The sequence below is a fragment of the Chroicocephalus ridibundus genome, chromosome 5 (assembly GCF_963924245.1).
Source record: "Chroicocephalus ridibundus chromosome 5, bChrRid1.1, whole genome shotgun sequence".
Classification (NCBI taxonomy): domain Eukaryota; kingdom Metazoa; phylum Chordata; class Aves; order Charadriiformes; family Laridae; genus Chroicocephalus; species Chroicocephalus ridibundus.
Window position 1 is genome coordinate 66224967 of NC_086288.1, and position 18340 is coordinate 66243306.

General features: G+C 38.6%; 1 protein-coding gene across 1 annotated transcript in view; it reads right to left on the reverse strand.

The window, feature by feature from the left end:
• Positions 1-18340, reverse strand: part of ARAP2 (ArfGAP with RhoGAP domain, ankyrin repeat and PH domain 2) — a 131270-nt gene that overhangs the window by 90940 nt on the left and 21990 nt on the right. Inside the window, exons 7-8 of the mRNA XM_063336482.1 lie at positions 15744-15864; positions 12724-12902 (exon numbers count right to left, since the gene is read on the reverse strand). Coding sequence (XP_063192552.1) covers positions 12724-12902; positions 15744-15864 — 300 coding nt within the window. The remainder of the gene's footprint in view (positions 1-12723; positions 12903-15743; positions 15865-18340) is intronic.

An 18340-nucleotide genomic window follows, 5' to 3' on the forward strand; every position in this document is an offset into this window, starting at 1 on the left:
GCCACTCTGACATTAATGGCAAAGCTCCAACTGACATTCAGAGAGCTAGAGATTCACCTCAGGTATCTGTGTTTAAGGAAAGTTGTTGTTTGTAAGCCCTAAACTGCCCTGTATATACTAACAATGAATCTTTTAACTTTTCCATTTAGAAGGACATGCAGCTAGAACAAAATCTTCACAGACCTCTTAAGGTTAATTTTAAAATACATCTCCCTGCAGTGTGGGAGAATGAAATTTAGGTCTGCGGATGAAAGACCTGCACAATTAGAAGACCTGAACAACCAGCACCACAGAATCATGCAGAACTGTGATGAGATAACATCTTCTGGTTTTGTACCTACGGTGCACTCTATTAACCTTTATTTTTAATTCTCCCTGTAAAATTCCAGTACAGCTACATCTGCATATATTGAGATATGTTTCTGATATTACATACCTCCTCAGTGAGAGAAAGATGAAGAAACAAAGCCTCCAAAACAGAGCTTTGTGTAGATGTAACCCTTTAATTTCTGCATTAGCATATATTGCTGAGAACACCAATAAAGACACACAGGTTTCACATCTAAACAGCTAGTTGTACACATTTACAATAACCAAGTGCAAGTACCTAAGATCATCCTGAAATCAGGCTTCTAAGTTTTACCAACTGCACATTGGCATTAAATAAAACAGCAGAGACAAAGCAAGTTATATATCATCCTTTTTTAGTGGTAGAAGGAAAGTGAGACACCTGTAAATACCTAATGCACAGGAATGATTACAGAGCTCACAGAAAACACACAGAGAAACAGCTGATGTATTTATTCAGTGTGAAATAAGCCCTTACTAGGTAAGTCACATAGAAACGGCAGGTACCTCTGCTGTGTGGTTGGTTTGATTTAAACAAAATCAGACAAAAGATGCTAGAACCCCCCTCGCTCCTCTTTGTGAAAAATAGAAGTGCAAGGTGAAACAAACCAACCAACCTGGAAGTCAGAATCCATCTCCTACCCGGGCATCAGTGATGACCAGTTAGCACTGTCTCCTTCTCTTCTCTTATGGTTACTCAGGACTAATGAATTTTCCCTTGATCAGTTTCTCAACTTTCGTTATGACCCCCATCTCCTGGCTCATCAGTTTTCTTGCAGCCCAGTAAATTGGCAGCTGCTCAGTTCCTTCAGGGGAGAGAAGCGAGAGTCAATTGTAATAATGGGCTGCAATTACTCCTGTGTTGCAGGAACTGAGCTGCTGACTGCTGTCATTTTATCTGTCTTTGAACTTCTTTATGACCCCATGGCAAGGAATTACAGCCCTCGGCTGGAAAAAACATCACACCTCTCATCATCACACAATGTCCTGCAGAGCCTCTCGAACACGTGCCAGCCAGGCTGCCTGTGGAACAGGAAGCAGCATACGAACCCAGAGTAACTACACTGATGCAGCCACCCTGCTTCAAGAACCATTTTTAAATCTCGCTCACATACCTCTAACACAGCTCTGCATAGCGGACTTAAGACTGTAGACATGTATAAACATGGACAAATGCAGGATAGGGGATATAGACTCCTCTCTGCCTAGATGCGGAGTATAGAAACCTGTGCTACTTGAAAAGGCTGGACGGTACAAGACAGAGAAAATAATTTTGCCATAGTCAAAATGGAGTCATATCCAATGGACAGCAGTACTTTTATTTTTTATTTAATTGACTAACTCACCTTAAACAAAGAAATGGACAGGAGCTGTAATACTCAATTAAATATTAGATATCAGAATGCCCAAAAGAATTGTCAAAGTCAATAATTAAAGTGTTTATCTTCATGAGTAAAATACACTTGTCTGTCATTGCAAATTAAAGTTGTTTGAAAAGCTCAAAACACACTAATATCACTAAGCATCATCTAAAATACAAACAAGAGCATTTCCACCTTTTATTTCCTGAATCATTGCTTTCCATCTTCTCTCTTATTAAACCTCAATATATTTTCCCTCTCAACCACTGTCCAGGCCCGTTCACATGGTCCTCCAGCTGCCCAATGCCAATTGTTTTGGCAGCCTTCCACCTTAACTGAAGATAACAAAGTTTGAGTTTTGCTACAATTCAGTGCATGTAACATTTTTCAAACGTTTCTTTAAAAGTGTTAGATATCCATCAACCATTCTGATGGATCTCTGGGGGGGTTCTGACCCACATACTGAGACAGAATCAAATTTTGAGTGAAGTTTTCTGGAAGTATCAGGAAGATATTGATTTTTAATGAATGAATTTTAAAACATGCCATCTCTAAGAAGGTATTATTTTGCATGCAAAATATTTAAGAGGAGAATTTCATTTAATAACAATGGCATTGAAGTGTTTCATGAGGCAATAATTCAGTTTGAGTTGATTAAGTTCAAATTTGTTGGCCTAGCAATTTATTAACCAGGGAGAGAAATTATTGCTGTGAAAGCACACTGGGGTATTCCCCACATTCTTACTATGCTGTAAATCATAAATTCCCTTCCTTATGCTGTAAGAATGGTGCATTTATTTAGAATAAAGCTTGTAGATATAAGATAGTGGAGTAAAGAACATAATGCTTTATTATTATCTGAACAATGCCATACTGTTCCAAACAACATAAAGAAACCAGCACAAATGAAAAGCAATTTATCTAAAGTCCACAAGATTAAAATGTCACTTAAGCAACAATGATATTAAAGGTCTCAGTGTTTTAAGAATCATCTTTATAATGCATATTTTAAACCATCCACTTTGCATAACTGATGACAACTCAAACGGCCTAATAATTTAGTAGTCCAGTATCCACTCCAGTCTGCTGTCTCTCAACTGCCGTTTACAGTTCCAGGGCACACTGTGCAGAAAACAACAGTTCTGGAGCAAGTGTCCACTGTTTGATTAAGTGTTTGTAATGAAAAAAGGTGGGTGGTGAAAGAGTATGAAGGAAAAAAAAAAGGCGGGGGGATGACTACAAATTCTGGGCTTATTAAACGAATCCCAGTGGTCCTTACCCTGACAAACTCCAACAGAGATTGAAGTGAGACCACCCGATCTTGAAAAGCCATCATGAACTAACAACAGAAATCCCTGAACGTCAAAACAGTTTTCTTTATGAACATTGTGCTTTTCTTGCTTGTTCAGCTACTGCAAATTAAATGCATTATGATCAATCACCTGCTTTTAAGTGCTTGGGGTTCTAGACATTATAGTGTCAGTTACAAGGCACATTAATGAATTGCAGGCATACTCTTTGGTCTCCTGCTAGTGCATGCTAATCCATTTTAGTTAGTATTGCAACCAAGAAGTACATTTTAATCATCATAATGTGACTGCCAGTGCTCATCTGATCATACTCCTCATAGATTAGACAAATCCTAAAGGCTTCAAGAATACTGCTTTTCCACTTCAGACTGGACAAAAGAATAGTCTCACCTCTCTGTAAAGTTCAGCTTTCACAGAAGGATATCCATACAACTTAGCTCTTTATCATACAGGCCATGTGCTAAAAAAAAAATAAATCCTTTTGTGACATTACTTGTCCGAGCTCTGCCACACCAATTAAAGATTAAATTCATAAACTGCATTTAGTTAATTGAGTTGTAACATTTCAAAATTGGCAAGTCGATAACAGAAGATACATGCTAAATAATTAAAAATTTGCAATGACATATCATAGCATTTTTAACTAATTAGGAAATGGAATTCACATAACACATGTTTGCACCTATCTTTAAGTTTGTGGAATGAACACTTCAGTGGGGATGTGTTGTCTACACTGCCTCAGAAATGCTGAGCTCTTCCCTGTTGTAACAGCTTTGTAACTTCACATAATTATTAATATTTCAGCTTTCCTTATTAGTTTAATACCTGAAGTAAAGGACCCAGGCTGAGGAAAAAGAAAAAAGTAATCAGTGTTGCCACTGGTATGTTTAAAGTTACTTCAGTCACAAGCATGGCAAATGCATAGAAGTAACAGATGGACAGAAAAAAAAAATGTGTTTTCCCCAAATTTAAAGGAGAAAAAGCAAACCAAGGCTACCGAGTAGCTTTTCAGCATGCCTACTTATGAAAACTGACTGATATGTTTACAATTAAACAGGAATCAGCTAGGTGCAAAACAATGTTCTAGCTGCATTTAATTCCACGGTATATTGAGCTATTGAAAGAAGAAAGATCTAACTATTCTTGAAAAAATACTTCCACTTTTTTCAAACCTTCTTGTTGCGCGTATAAAAAAAGAAAACACTCCATTATTTAAGGGTGTATATACACATACATGCACACACACTGATTGTACAATCTTGCAGGCTCAGTGAACGCAGAAATTACCCGTTCATTGATTTAAAATAAATGAATAAATGCAGACCCGGTCTACCATTAGAAATGAAAGTACACATAATGATGCTCTGCTTTTTATATTTAAGGCTTTTGATCCAATAGATTATTTTACCGTGGGATTTGAAGCCAAGCTAGTAGTTCTTAAACGCAAGTAACATGTACAGTGATGGATGCTGCTCCCAGATAATTCCAGTACTCTTAGAGGGAAACGATTTCCCCAATACTGCATTAATAGGGAAATAACCTTATGACAAGTAGATTGAAAACCTTCTTCAATTCTTTACACATGTGCTGTGTAAAAGTCTGTAAAAATCTTTTTTCTTCATAAAATTCAAACAAATCCTACTTTTCTTCACTGTTAATTTTTACATGATCAAGGTTGCCGGCTGTATACATAGTAGTCATCCAGAAAGCTTGAGTGAGCATTCTGAGAAGCTGATAACTTTGTCATTTCCTTCTTTCTTCCCTGCCCTCCACCCCAAATCAAATTAATCATGAAGCTTTTCTTTGCTGCGGAAGTGTTAGGCTTTCTCCCATGTTTCATGATTGCTTTAGGTCTACTTACATCTCAATGAGATCTTAATAGCATAAAAACAAATGAACAAGAAAAATAAAGTCCTCACAGAGGCAATGTTTAACTGCACATAGAAGAGCTTAGCATTAACTTTTTAACTTTTCTTTGATAGAATTCCTGTTTATGCCCTTCTCCATGTTCTTTAATATGCTCAACAAGCTAGAACAAACCTTTTTACAGAATTTGAGTTATTTCCTGTTTAGTTGTTTCTGATGTCATGCACAGCAATTGATCTTTGCTATGGTTTTGAGTATGGAAGATGATTGGAATTAATTTCTTGCCAAGGAACTGCTGGAAAATTAGGAATACGACTTTAATCTATCATCCCAGTTACAGCTTGATGCAAACAACTGTATTTAAAAGAGGCTGGGTCACTTGCTTTCACTTTAAGTCACCAATATATTTTAAAACAAAAACTTTTTCTGTCACTTCCACCTATTTAAAGCATTCCAGGCGACAATCATTCATATGTTTATAAACATGTTTGATCATAGTCCACACCAGCAATCAAGTAGAGAATTCTTTGTCTAGAGAGCTTCCCAGTTATTACTACAAATAACAGCTTATCACCACAAAATCTCCAAAAAGACACATGTTCCTGGGGCAGGGGCAATGAGGACAGGGGACGGGGAACACAATGACACAGAAGACACTGTCTCAGGTTTTCTCGTTGTCAATACTTACACCTTCCACTGCCCCATCGCAGTATGTATCAGGCACTTATCTCTCTTCTCACTTACTGTCTATCAACTATCTGAAAGGTCTTCCCATTCCTCCTCCCACTTTATTTCATGGCCTTTAATCCCCTACCTCTTTCCCTAACTTCATTTCCAAAACTGTCAGTTGCTTTGCTAGAGTTCCTCGTTAGATCTCAAAATCTTTTTAGTAACTATTTTGCTTTCTGCTCAACTTACATTCACCTCCTCTCCCCAACTCTTCTTTCATATTGCTGTTGCCATCATGTTGGACTCATTCCATATTCACAAATATTATCATGATGATACAACGAAATATCTAAATAGGTTTAAAAGGCTTTCTCATGCTGCTTTAGCATGACAAATGATCATTACTACTCATCTTCAGGACTTCATTTAACTACTCTTCTCTGTTCACCTTCCATTGTTAGACACTTCCTACTGTACTTAATAGATCCTTTACTTATTCTTTTTTAAGGGTTTCTCTTTCTTATCCATCATGTTCATGATTATTAATCAGGATTACATTTTCTCTAGGGAAAAACAGACCATTTCCTAATGAGCAATCCCCTAGCACAGGATCATTATAAATTCCCATCACTATACACCAGAAAGTCACAGACTTCTAAGTCTGCCCCTGAATACCAACCATATCATATCTTGCACTGTATTTCACAGAATCATAGAATGCTTTGGGGTTGAAGGGACCATTAAAGATCATATAGTCCAACCCCCCTAACAAGGACAGGGACATCTTTCACTAGATCAGGTTGCTCAAAGCACTCCCCTTTAAGCCTGTGTTTCTAAGACAGGTAAGCACCCATCTCTCTTCTTACACACACAGATACATGCATCCATCCATTCCACTTCCCTCCACCGACATTACCATCACTTCCTCTCTTTCACAATGCCAGTCTCAAGCACCATCTTTGATTTGTCCTTCAACCTGTCCCCTTATTGATTTTCAATATTACCATAGAATGATTTGAGGTGGAAGGGACCTTAAAAGATTATCTAGTTCCAGCCTCCCTGCCATGGGCAGGGACACCTCCCACTAGACCAGGCTGCTCAAAGCCTCATCCAGCCTGGCCTTGAACACTTCCAGGGATGGGGCATCCACAACTTCCCTAGGCAATCTGTTCCAGAGTCTCACCACACTTACAGTAAAGAATTTCTTCCTAAGATCTAATCTAAATCTACCCTTTTTCAGTCTAAAACCGTTAGCCCTCATCCTATCATCACACTCCCTCATAAAGAGTCCCTCCCCATCTTTCCTGTAGGCCACCTCTAGGTACTGGAAGGCTGCTATAAGGTCTCCCCAGAGCCTTCCCTTCTCCAGGCTGAACAATTCCAGCCCTCCCAGCCTGTCTTCACAGGAGACATCTTCTTGGCCCTTCTCTGGACTCACCCCACCAGGTCCATGTCCTTCTTCTGTTGGGGGCCCCAGAGCTGGACGCAGTACTCCAGGTGGGGTCTCATAAGAGTGGAGTAAAGGGGAAGAATCACCTCCCTCAACCTGCTGGCCATGCTTCTTTCAATGCAGCCCTGGATGCAGTTGGCTTTCTGGGCTGTGAGCGCACATTGCCTGTTCATGTCCAGCTTATCATCAACCAACATCTCCAAGTCTTTCTCCACAGGGCTGTTCTCAATCCATTCTCCACCCAGTTTGTATTTATGCTTGGGATTGCCCCGACCCAGGTGCAGGACCTTGCACATGGCCTGGTTGAACTTCATGAGGTTTGCACGGGCCCACCTCTCAAGCCTGTCCAGGTCCCTCTGCATACCATCCCTTCCCTCCAGTGGGCCGATCACACCACACAGCTCGGTGTCATCAGCAAACTTGCTGAGGGTGCACTCAACCCCACTGTCCGTGTCACCAACAAAAATGTTAATCACTACTGGTCCCAGAACCGACCTCTGAGGAATGCCACTCATCACTGGTCGTCACTTGGATATCAAGCCGTTGACCGCAACTCTTTGAGTGTGGCCATCCAGGCAATTCCTTATCCACTGAGTGGTCCATCCATCAAATCCATGCCTCTTCAATTTAGAGACAATGATATCATGCAGGACAGTATCAAATGCTTTGCACAAGTCCAGGTAGGTGATGATTATCATACCTTTTGCCATCTTCTACTTGTTTAATGTAACTTCCTGTAATACATCTTTTGATGTTGTCCGGTTTTGCTTTAAATGCACCATTAACAGTGAAGAGGAAATGAAAATTACTAGGCGCTCTCTTACTGGTTCTCTCAACATGAATAAACATTTCCATCTGCCACAGTACAAATCTTTTCAATCTTCAACAAAACAAAAAACCCTCTGAAATCAATAAGAGCACTGAGCCAAAATGAAACAAGAGGTTTTTGATAAGAAATGGATACCATTGCTTGCCCATAACAGAGAGAATACTCATCACTATTCACATTTTAACTTGGAGTCATGCATGGAGAAAAGAAGTCACAAATAATTATGGCACACAGCCATACATACCATTTCCCAGTCTTCGTATTTGGCAAAGTTCCCTCAAATATCCCAGGTAAATATATCTATTTCAGAAACACCCAAAGCAGTAACAGAGGATCCTGAATTCTCTTTATCAAAGCCAAACTCTAGTGTAAACACTGTGACACCTAGGCCCTCCCTGACTTTAGATACCAGCGAATCTTAAATACATCCTAACAAAGAGAGCATATTCTAGCAGATCACACAAGCATCTGTCAGAGTCCTTCTGATGGTCACAGAGGGGAGGTTATCACTGGCACTACCACAGCAGACTGACATTTCAAGCCAATGTTTGAGCTGTCATGAAGGATCAGATGACATGTTTTTATTTAAGCACGAATGATTTTGAAATAGAAATGGGAATTTCAGCAAGTTGCAGGTTGAACAAATTGATTCTGTACAATCTATTTTTCACTTTTGCTCCAGAGAGGAAGTTTAAGGAATTTGCACTACATGGAAAGTCAAAGAAATTGATGGTTTCATACTAGCACTATATCACTGCCAGAAGCTCAAGCTAAACCAATCACTTTTTAACTAGAAATGGGCCTGAGACATGATGTTCTGATCTCAATCTGAACTTCACAAAGTTCATGGTGGTTGTGTTAGGATTTGGCATTTGGCTTAGGATCTTCTCCACTTTTAACAATGAAGAAAAATCTTTTAAAGTAACAGTGGACTCTCCTCTATCAAGTTTAACAGAAATCAATGAATCGGCTTGATCCGATCTCATTTCAACATTGTAAGAAGTCTAAATAGGTGTCTTTTAGCACTGCAGTTATAATAAACCCCTCTAAGTATCTCTGGGAGTCATTGTAGTATGGAAGTGAATTCCAATATGAACAGGATTTGAGGACATCCCTGGACATATTTGCCTAGTAATTACTGGCTAAAGTGCAAACTTGAGATAGGGAAAGATTTTTAGAACAACAGAGCCCTCTAATGGATTAATGCTATATTACTGGGTTTTTCTTCAGCGCTGCAGTAAAAATAATTTGGTTTTCAACTAGAAAATAAAACACAAGAGGTACCGAGAGAAGAATTACAGACTATGAAAGCTTAAAGACAAAAGCTATTTCTTCTGGTTGCCAAATAGCCAGAAATTGCATACAGAAAGAGACATTGTTCAAATGGAGGATGTAAAAAGAAACCTCTTAGGACCATTTGATATTTTTGGTTTTAAGTAAATAAGCTTTGGGAAGAAGCCGGTTTTGCACTATTGTTTGTAATATTCATACATGCAGAAGAAGCTGACAGCCTAGCAGCATGTCTAACCTTCATTCTGTTTCGGGGCTGGATTTTGGTTTGCCTTCTGCTGCACTGCAGTCAGTGATCTTTGCAGAGCATCCATGTAGTAGAAGGGAATAAACATCTAGTAGAGAGAAAGTATAAGGGTGTGCTTTTATGATCAGCTAAAGCAAATCTGAAATCAAGGATGTTGAACGGGCAGAGCTGATACAGCAGCACAAGCAACAGAACTGACACACACTTGCACACACAATATAATAATTTTTTAAAATCTGTAAAGAAGGAAATTGATGGGGAAGGGGGAGCAAGCAGTCTAAAATTATTTTAGGTAGTCATAATCTGCACCCTGAAAACATATAACAGAGCAATCAAGAACCCTTCAACAGTGAATGGCTCTGGAACAGTTCTGTATCAACATACAGTCAGAAAAACTGACTCAGCACACTGGGCAGGGCTGTGAGCGCCCCATATCAACAGAGAAAGATCAAAGGACTACTTGAGAAAAGAAAGATGCTCCCAATGGTTATATGCAGGTAGAGTAAGAAAGAAGGAAGAAAGCAAAAATTGGATGCCTGATATGGAGACTCTCAAGAAAGATATAACTAGTTTTCAATGACCTATTGCTCTGGAAGAGAAATTCCTCCACAAGTCTGTATACTTCATTGAAATACCACATTTTTCCCTTAATCAAGAAGCTCAGAACATCCATAAGGGAGAACGTAAAAGTATTGAGGGGCATAAGATGAATATAGTATTGATGCTGAAGGTAAAAGTGGCTGATTACAATGAACATCCACAACGAGAGGACTCTCATTCATGGGAAAGCATTCCAGGGGTTCTCACTGACGGAATACCTGGAAATCCCATGATGGGACAGTAACATTGAGCATTGCAGCACAGTGTGGGTCATCCCACAGGCAGAGACTGTAAAGTAAGTTGGTTAACTTCATTCTTTCTACTGTAATGATATAAGAGAACATCAGTGAAGTACAGGGTTTCAGGGTGGGACGGTGGCATTTGCATTTTGGTTTTATTCCTCCTTTAAGACATCTAGCTGTAAACTTTACTTAAATAAACAAACTAACTGGCAGGTCAGCTATTCATTACAATAATTAAGACGGAGGATTTCAGTATAGCTAGAAAGTACTGTGCTCAACTATGTCGACCAGTTCCTCTCTGTGGTGCTCATTCAGCAAAACACGTGCTGCAGGCTTAAATTCAAGTAACATGTAGCCAACACAGTTTCGGTAAAATCATGGAATCATGGAATCTTCAGAGTTGGAAGGGACCTCTAGAGATCGTCTAGTCCAACTCCCCTGCTAGAGCAGGATTACCTAAAGCACATCCCTCAGGGCTGCATCCAGGTGGGTCTTGAAAGTCTCCAGAGAAGGGGACTCCACAACCTCCCTGGGCAGCCTGTTCCAGTGCTCTGTCACCCTCACCGTAAAGAAGTTTTTCCGTGTATTTGAACGGAACTTCCTGTGTTCCAGCTTGTGCCCATTGCCCCTTGTCCTGTCACTGGGAACCATTGAAAAGAGCCTGGCTCCGTCCTCCTTAAACCCGCCCTTTAGATACTTGTAAACATTAATCAGGTCCCCCCTCAACCTTCTCTTCTCCAGGCTAAAGAGTCCCAGCTCTTTCAGCCTTTCCTCATAAGGGAGATGCTCCAGTCCCATAATCATCTTGGTTGCCCTTCGCTGGACTCGCTCCAGTAGTGCCCTGTCCCTCTTGAACTGGGGAGCCCAAAACTGGACACAGTACTCCAGTTGTGGCCTCACCAGTGCAGAGTAGAGGGGCAGAATGACCTCCCTCGACCTACTGGCCACAGTCTTTCCTATGCAGCCCAGGATGCCATTGGCCTTCTTGGCAACAAGGGCACACTGCTGGCTCATGGATAATTTGCTGTCTACGAGGACCCCCAGGTCCTTCTCCTCAGACCTGCTTCCCAGCATGTCCGCCCCTAACATATACTGGTGTTTGGCATTCTTCCTTCCCAGGTGCAGGACCCTACACTTGCTTTTGTTGAACCTCATTTGGTTCTTCTCTGACCAGCTCTCCAGCCTGTCCGGGTCACGCTGGATGGCAGCACGGCCCTCTGGAGTGTCGGCCACCCCTCCCAGCTTGGTATCATCAGCAAACTTGCTGAGGATACACTCTGTCCCCTCATCTAGGTCATTAATGAATATATTGAACAAAATATAACAAAATATTACATCTAAATCATTCGTGAAGTTTTGTTAGAGCTACAGAACAGTATAAATCCATAAATTGCATCATGTTTTTGATTAGTTGGTTGTTGACTGACCTCAAAGAAGGTATCTGACAAATAAAACTTCCTTGGAGCACAGTAAGGAGAAAAAAAAAAAAAAAGAATTGTTCAGTCTCAAATCTGGGAAAGAATAGTAAGATCTAATATTGAACATTATGTGGTCCCTTCAAGCCCATCTGAAAAATTTCAAACTTAAGAGGAAAACAGGAGAGGAAGTGAGATCAACTCCAAAATTACAAGTCTTACTGAGAGACCATTCATGTTTGAAACAGGAGTTTGCCTGTACAGAAATTTGAGAGAAAATGAGAACAAGGCAAGCATGTTGACACCACCTCCCCCCAAATGCCCTCCAGGTTCCAGCTACTTGTGGGTCATCAATTTCGTTACACAGAAATAATTTCTTCCATTTAATGTCCTGCAATAGATTTTTCTTCCACTAGTTCACACAGTCATTCATTGAACCCAATTATCCTCTATCTACAGCATCCTAAAGAGTTCCACAGCTAACTACTTTATATCATATATATTCATGCCCAAAACAAAACGCCTGAGATCTTGGGAGCTGAAATGATAGGCCTACTTCATGATTTTTAATATTGGATTTGTTTAAAGTATTACACTGCACAACAGAAACTGGCCAATCTAGGTTCTTAAACAACTGGCCAATCTAGGTTTTTAAACACAAAGAACATCGGTTTTGAACATTTACCTGAAGTATCACTTAAATACCACAATCTACTTCTGTATAGCACACTTTCCAGAGCACTGCATTATAGGACAATGAAACCAGTGCACAAAATAAGCTTTCTGATCTAGTAGAGTGCTTACGGCACACATTTTAAGAGTGAATTAATCCCAGCCCTGCCACTAACCTGTTGTGACACTCAGGGCTTTTCACTTCACCTCACTATATATTCGTTTTTTCCATTGTACAATAGACATAATGATACTTTGCCTGCTTTTTGAAGCCTTCTGAGAATTGCAGCAATAAAGTACTACATAAAAAGAGATATGCATTTATATTGAAATGCACCTACTCACAAAGAGCCCTCAATTTCCAACTCACTAGTTAAATCATCTTTATAAGCATTCATTCACAAAAAGCATATGAAAAATTTACCTGTTCATTTTTGCAGATCCACACAGTACTCCCCTGAAGTAGAATAAAGATTTTGGCTTTGTATCCTTTCAGCTCCAGGTATCCGCTTTTCTCAGGGGCGACAGAAGTTCGAGACTGAGAGTTATCAGACTGCAATTTCAAGGCACTGATTATCGTATTAACCCAGTCATTCCTTTCTTCTAAACAAGAAAAAAAAAACAGGCAAAGACATATGCTTAAGCAGCAGCTCCACTCTTCTCTACACATCAGTTTTCCTGTCCTTCCTACTATGCTATGCTAGTTGATGGTACAGCTATACCACATCAGAGAGAACATCCACCTTGAAGAGGAGGCGTAAATAAAAATAACACAAGATTCTGTATCATTGGAGATGTTAGCATAGACAGCCATTCAATTAACTCCCAACAATCAACACGTAAATTGATAGTTATACAAACTGATCATCAAGATTCTTAAAATCACGACTACTAGTTCCAAGATGCTTAGCTCCAGACAGCTTAAAGACTGAGGTGGTAGACAGGTGGCACATTCACCTCATGGAAACCAGATCAATGGGAAAGAACTACAGAAGTCATGTAAGCAAAAACCAGGGAGCCCAAATATCATCTGTCACTAAAGAGGTAAGCCATCACCAGTGCTACTCTGTGTTTGGCCATGCTTTTAAGCAAAAACATTTGGCAATTTACAATCTATTCCATTAAGGTGTAGTGGTTAAGCTTGATATTGTCAAGGGTACTGAGTAATCAAGAAAATGCATGTTTGAATATCTTTGCACGCATTATTAATTTAACATCTTACAAATACATGAACACAAGTAGGTGAAGTAATGAAGTTCCACTCAGTCTGATTCACTATGTTCGGATATTTCACCAGATTAAGATCAATATTCTTCAATGATGAATATTCTGAATGAATTAGACTTTACCCATGCGATTGGAATATCATGTATGTTTCTACTCTTTGCTCTGAAAGATTCAGGTCATAAATTATACTGGGGGGGGGGAGGTGGGAGGGAAGGAAAATTCTATCCATGCTATATATAAAGTTGACACAATCAGTGCCGAACACTGCAAAGAGCACCATTAAACCAGTAACATGCTAACTACATAAATGTCATGTGTGCAATAAGAAGGAATAAATACACTAATTTAAGCATCAGAAAATACTTTGAAGAGGAAGATAGCAGCCCAACAGACTAGCACAGGGAAGGTGATCCAAGTGCTTCTCTTAGAAGTTTTGTTTTAATAGATGCTCTTTTAAAGTACTTTGAAAAGATCACTGGAATATCTCAGTATAGTTGAGGGCACCAAATTACTCTAAAAGTATTTTTTAAAATGGGATTTAATTCCAATTAAACTGCATCTGAGCAGATTATGCTCTAATTCATTGCTGTCACCTAACTATTAATTTTTGCGCCCAAATGCCCGTAAACTTTCCAAAACATTATATAGAGTTTTTCTCTCTAGATATTTAAATGGATTGAAAAATAGTGTATTTTTGATATACCAAAAAATAATAAATCAGAGCACTGAAAGCAAACAAAATGAGCGCTATGATCCACTGATTGCGGACCAACGTTGGTACCAAGGACATAGGTCAATGAAGACAATGATAGCATTCTTTATTTTGATACTCCATCAGAAAAAAAAAGTTAATAAATACGGCACACATGATGAAATATATATAAAAGTCTCAATTTCAAAAATCTTTGAAAAGAAGTTAAGTACCCTTTGAATCATCACAGAACAATTCCCAACCACAAATCCACAGGAGTACCATCAAGTAACAGCTTGTGCACACAACAGAAAGCAGAGTTATTTACATAATTTACTATGAATACATCATCCAACTCTGGATACAGTAAGGACCAAACTACCTGTTCAACACACATTTCTAACCTTAAGTGAACAGCTTTACAGACAGGCTACTATGTCCAATGATGGTTATATACTCAATGAAAACGCAATTTCGTGTATAACAAGTAGTTGCTCTGAATATATTATAAGTCAGTATAAGTTGTTAACATTTTTATAGTATTCAAAGGCAATGGTCCATAAAGCAAATTACAGCCCTACAAAATGTACTGCACTAACATGGTTACGTTCCAATTTATAAAAAAAGTAAAAAAAATAAATTTAGAAGAGAAAGGCAAAAATAGTAAAAATAGACATACTTATAAACTCAGATAAGAGCATAAAAATGCCTGAAATGATTTGAGCCAAACCTGATAAGAAGGATTTGTTCACTGATGCTGCACTCCTGTTACAGCCTGCAGCAAATGTTTACAACCAAGCTATAACCCATAAAAATGGGATTTGATAATGGAAATGCTGAGAGACCCTTAGCTATAATGGATCTGGCATGTGCTGCTGTAAATACATATTGCATATCTTTTTTTTCCTAGGTATTCCATTTTATTTGATTGTTTCCATAAATAAGTCATACATGCACTGATAATGATTCCGCATATGAGAGCTGTAGGTTGATAAAACATTAAATTAGAAGGCATGCTAACTTTCTCACTACAATTTACATTTGTATTCTTTATCAATAGATGGCTGAAAATACAGTATAAAGGCAGTAAATAAAGACACACAGAAAACCCCAGATTTCCTTTGATCACAGCATCACATTCAGGCCATCAACTTCATTGTTGCTCTTTGTCAATTTTATATCAAGTGGTGACTCGGAGCAGATGGCTGAGAGCACACAGGCTGCAAGAGCTGCTAGTGAGACCGGAGGAACGACCAGAAAAATTCATCCTCGGGAAGGATGGGGGAGGAGGCAGAAAAGTGGGAAAATAGCGTTCTCATTTTGATATTTTTACAAGCCATTCCCCAACAATTTCAGTTGTTCTTACAAAGCTTACAGTTATCTCCGGTTTCACTTTATGAGCCCAAAACGGCCGGATTTCAGAAATATTTCTGCTAATATAACAAGTTATATTTCACAGACATAATTTATCAGCAGTGGTTACATGGCATTTTGGTAATCATTAGAGATACACATGTTCTACTTACCTTCTTTATCCACACGGAAGACAAAAGTCCTATGGGATGTGACAACTTCAAATTTATTCTCCCCGTGAACTGTTACTGTTGCTATAGCAGAGAGCAGTATTATTCCCTTTGAGAACACTTCCTATAATAAAAATGCAATAGAAATAGTTAACTGTCATGGAATGTTAAGTGTCTCTCAGGTAATACGACTTCCCATGATGTTTAGGAAGTTCACATATAGAGTCTGTCCTCCTAAAAGTTCACCACACTGTTAATAAAACTGCATCAATAGGTAAACCACTTCACTACCTACACACCACCAACTTCACTGTTCTGGGTCTGTGCACACCTATTGCCTTCTAAAATAGAGTAAAATCCCACGGTGAGACAGAATGTATACATTTGAGATACCACTTCATAAATTGTCTCATGACACTAATAGTGCAAAATGTCATGCTCTTAAATTTACAATTTTATGCCAAACTAAATTACATTGACTATCTCACAGAACAATAATTAAAAAAAAAAATAAATATTATTATAGTTGTAGAATAGAATCAGAGAAGGGAAAAAACTGTGCCTTCTCCAGGCAGAAAATTCCAAAGAATTTTTCTGTTCCTTACCCATTCCTTCAGTGGCTAGCCAATATGAAAAGTAAATTCACCGATTTTATCCCTAATTTTTAACTCAATGGGGGTTGTCACTCTCTGGAAAAATTCATTGACCTGCCATTACTAACAATAATCCTCTATCTTAGATGAGGTTTGTGCTTTTCTGCCATATGAGGCAGGAGACAGATGATCCCTAAAAAACATTATTTGGCGCCAGAGCAAATTTTACCAAAATCTGCTGATTTCTAACTAGGAATCAGGATAACTGAACACAATAGCACGATAGGAAAAAGGAATTACTACAAGTACTTTCTCCACGTGGCTCAGCTTTTAACCTAATTAACCTAAGTATTCTATATATCTGGGGAGGGAGCTCAAGCAGACGTGCAACACTTCAGAAATACTGCAAGATTCCTGGCTTCCACAGTTAACGCTGCTGCTCCTGCCCCCACTATGCTTTGATCAATTGGTTTTCTGACTAAGACAATTCAGATATACTGCTAAGATTTATGATCCAGATGCAAGAATATGCCAAGAGTCAGTTCCCCATAAGGAATTTGTACTGCAATAACTTTCCTCCCGAAGTATAAATTATTATAATAGACTATACAAGGACTTAAGGAACCACTGTGAATGCTAAGCATGAAGGATACACAGGATCATTTTTTTTGTTTACTGAGTGTAATATACTACTGATTTTCACCAAAGTCACACTCTTATGTCGTTTCACTTCTACGTCCTAATATGAGTCAGTGAATGCAGTTTAGCAAATAAATAAATAGGAATATTGAAATACAGCTGAAGTGAGCATGTTACTACCATTACACACAAGAACTACTCTGTCACCCAAAATGATCTTAGCATTGCACATCCATTTCCATTATGGCTATATTTGTTAGAAGAGAGATTTTAACGTATTTGTTAATAAGGTTGGTTATTATGTTAACTACTGATCCTTCACAATGGCAAAGCAAACTTATTACACATGTTATTTCTAAAGGTGTTCAGCTACAATTATACTACGGTGTTTGCAGGCATCTACTGGCTGTATTTGGTACTGTAAAAGAATAGTTCAGACGGCTGAAAGTCACGGCTATTTTATTTTATTTGCTTAAAAAAACCAACAAACTTCAGTTTCCTTTTAAGCTGAGCATAGTTTTGGTTTTGCTATTTGAATAATCATCCTTTTTAAAGCTTTGTTCACCAAGGTATACAAATTTGCAAATACAGTTTAAACCATAATAATTTCTCAATCATTTTTCTGCAGCAGCTTCTCTTTCACATGCAAGAAATAATGCCTTCTGTTAAAAAGCTCTTGTTAATTGAGATACAATTTCACTTTGAAATACTCCAGACTAGAAATTAGGTGAATTATTTAAGAATACAGAAAACAAAAACAAATAATCACAGCCAAGAACCTCACAGAGATTTTTTTCTGTTACTGAGAGGTGTACACTAGTTTTAGTTTTAGGGCTGCTATAAAAATTTTCTGACAGAACAATTTTCTAGTGGGGAAAAAAAGTTTTTTTGATATCAACTGCTTTGATGAAAATTTTTCTTTTCAAATACAGCCCAATGGAGTCCTCCTTGACAGTTCCAGAGCTGGGCTAAAAGATACTGGAAAGCACCATTTTGCACTGCTTTGGCTTTCCTTCCACAACAGATCAAACATGATCTATTTGAAGAATGATAATGATTCACCTGTTTCACAGCCAATTTTGTTCTTTGTTATGCTCACATGCAACATAACACAACGAAATATTGAAGCTCCCCATATGAAAAGGCAAGACTTTTTCCTAAATCATTCATATATTTGTCAGGGACCCTAAGGTGTTTTTAAATAAAAACTTTCAACATAATCCACAGTTCTTGCCATACTATAAAGTGCATGTTAAAGCACAAGAGATCTCCTGCCAAAATTAGAAAGAAATGTGAAACAAAAACTGTGTATATTGGGGAGCTGAAAAGAATTCTCAAATTTTACCTTCCCCTCTTCAGTTTGCTCTC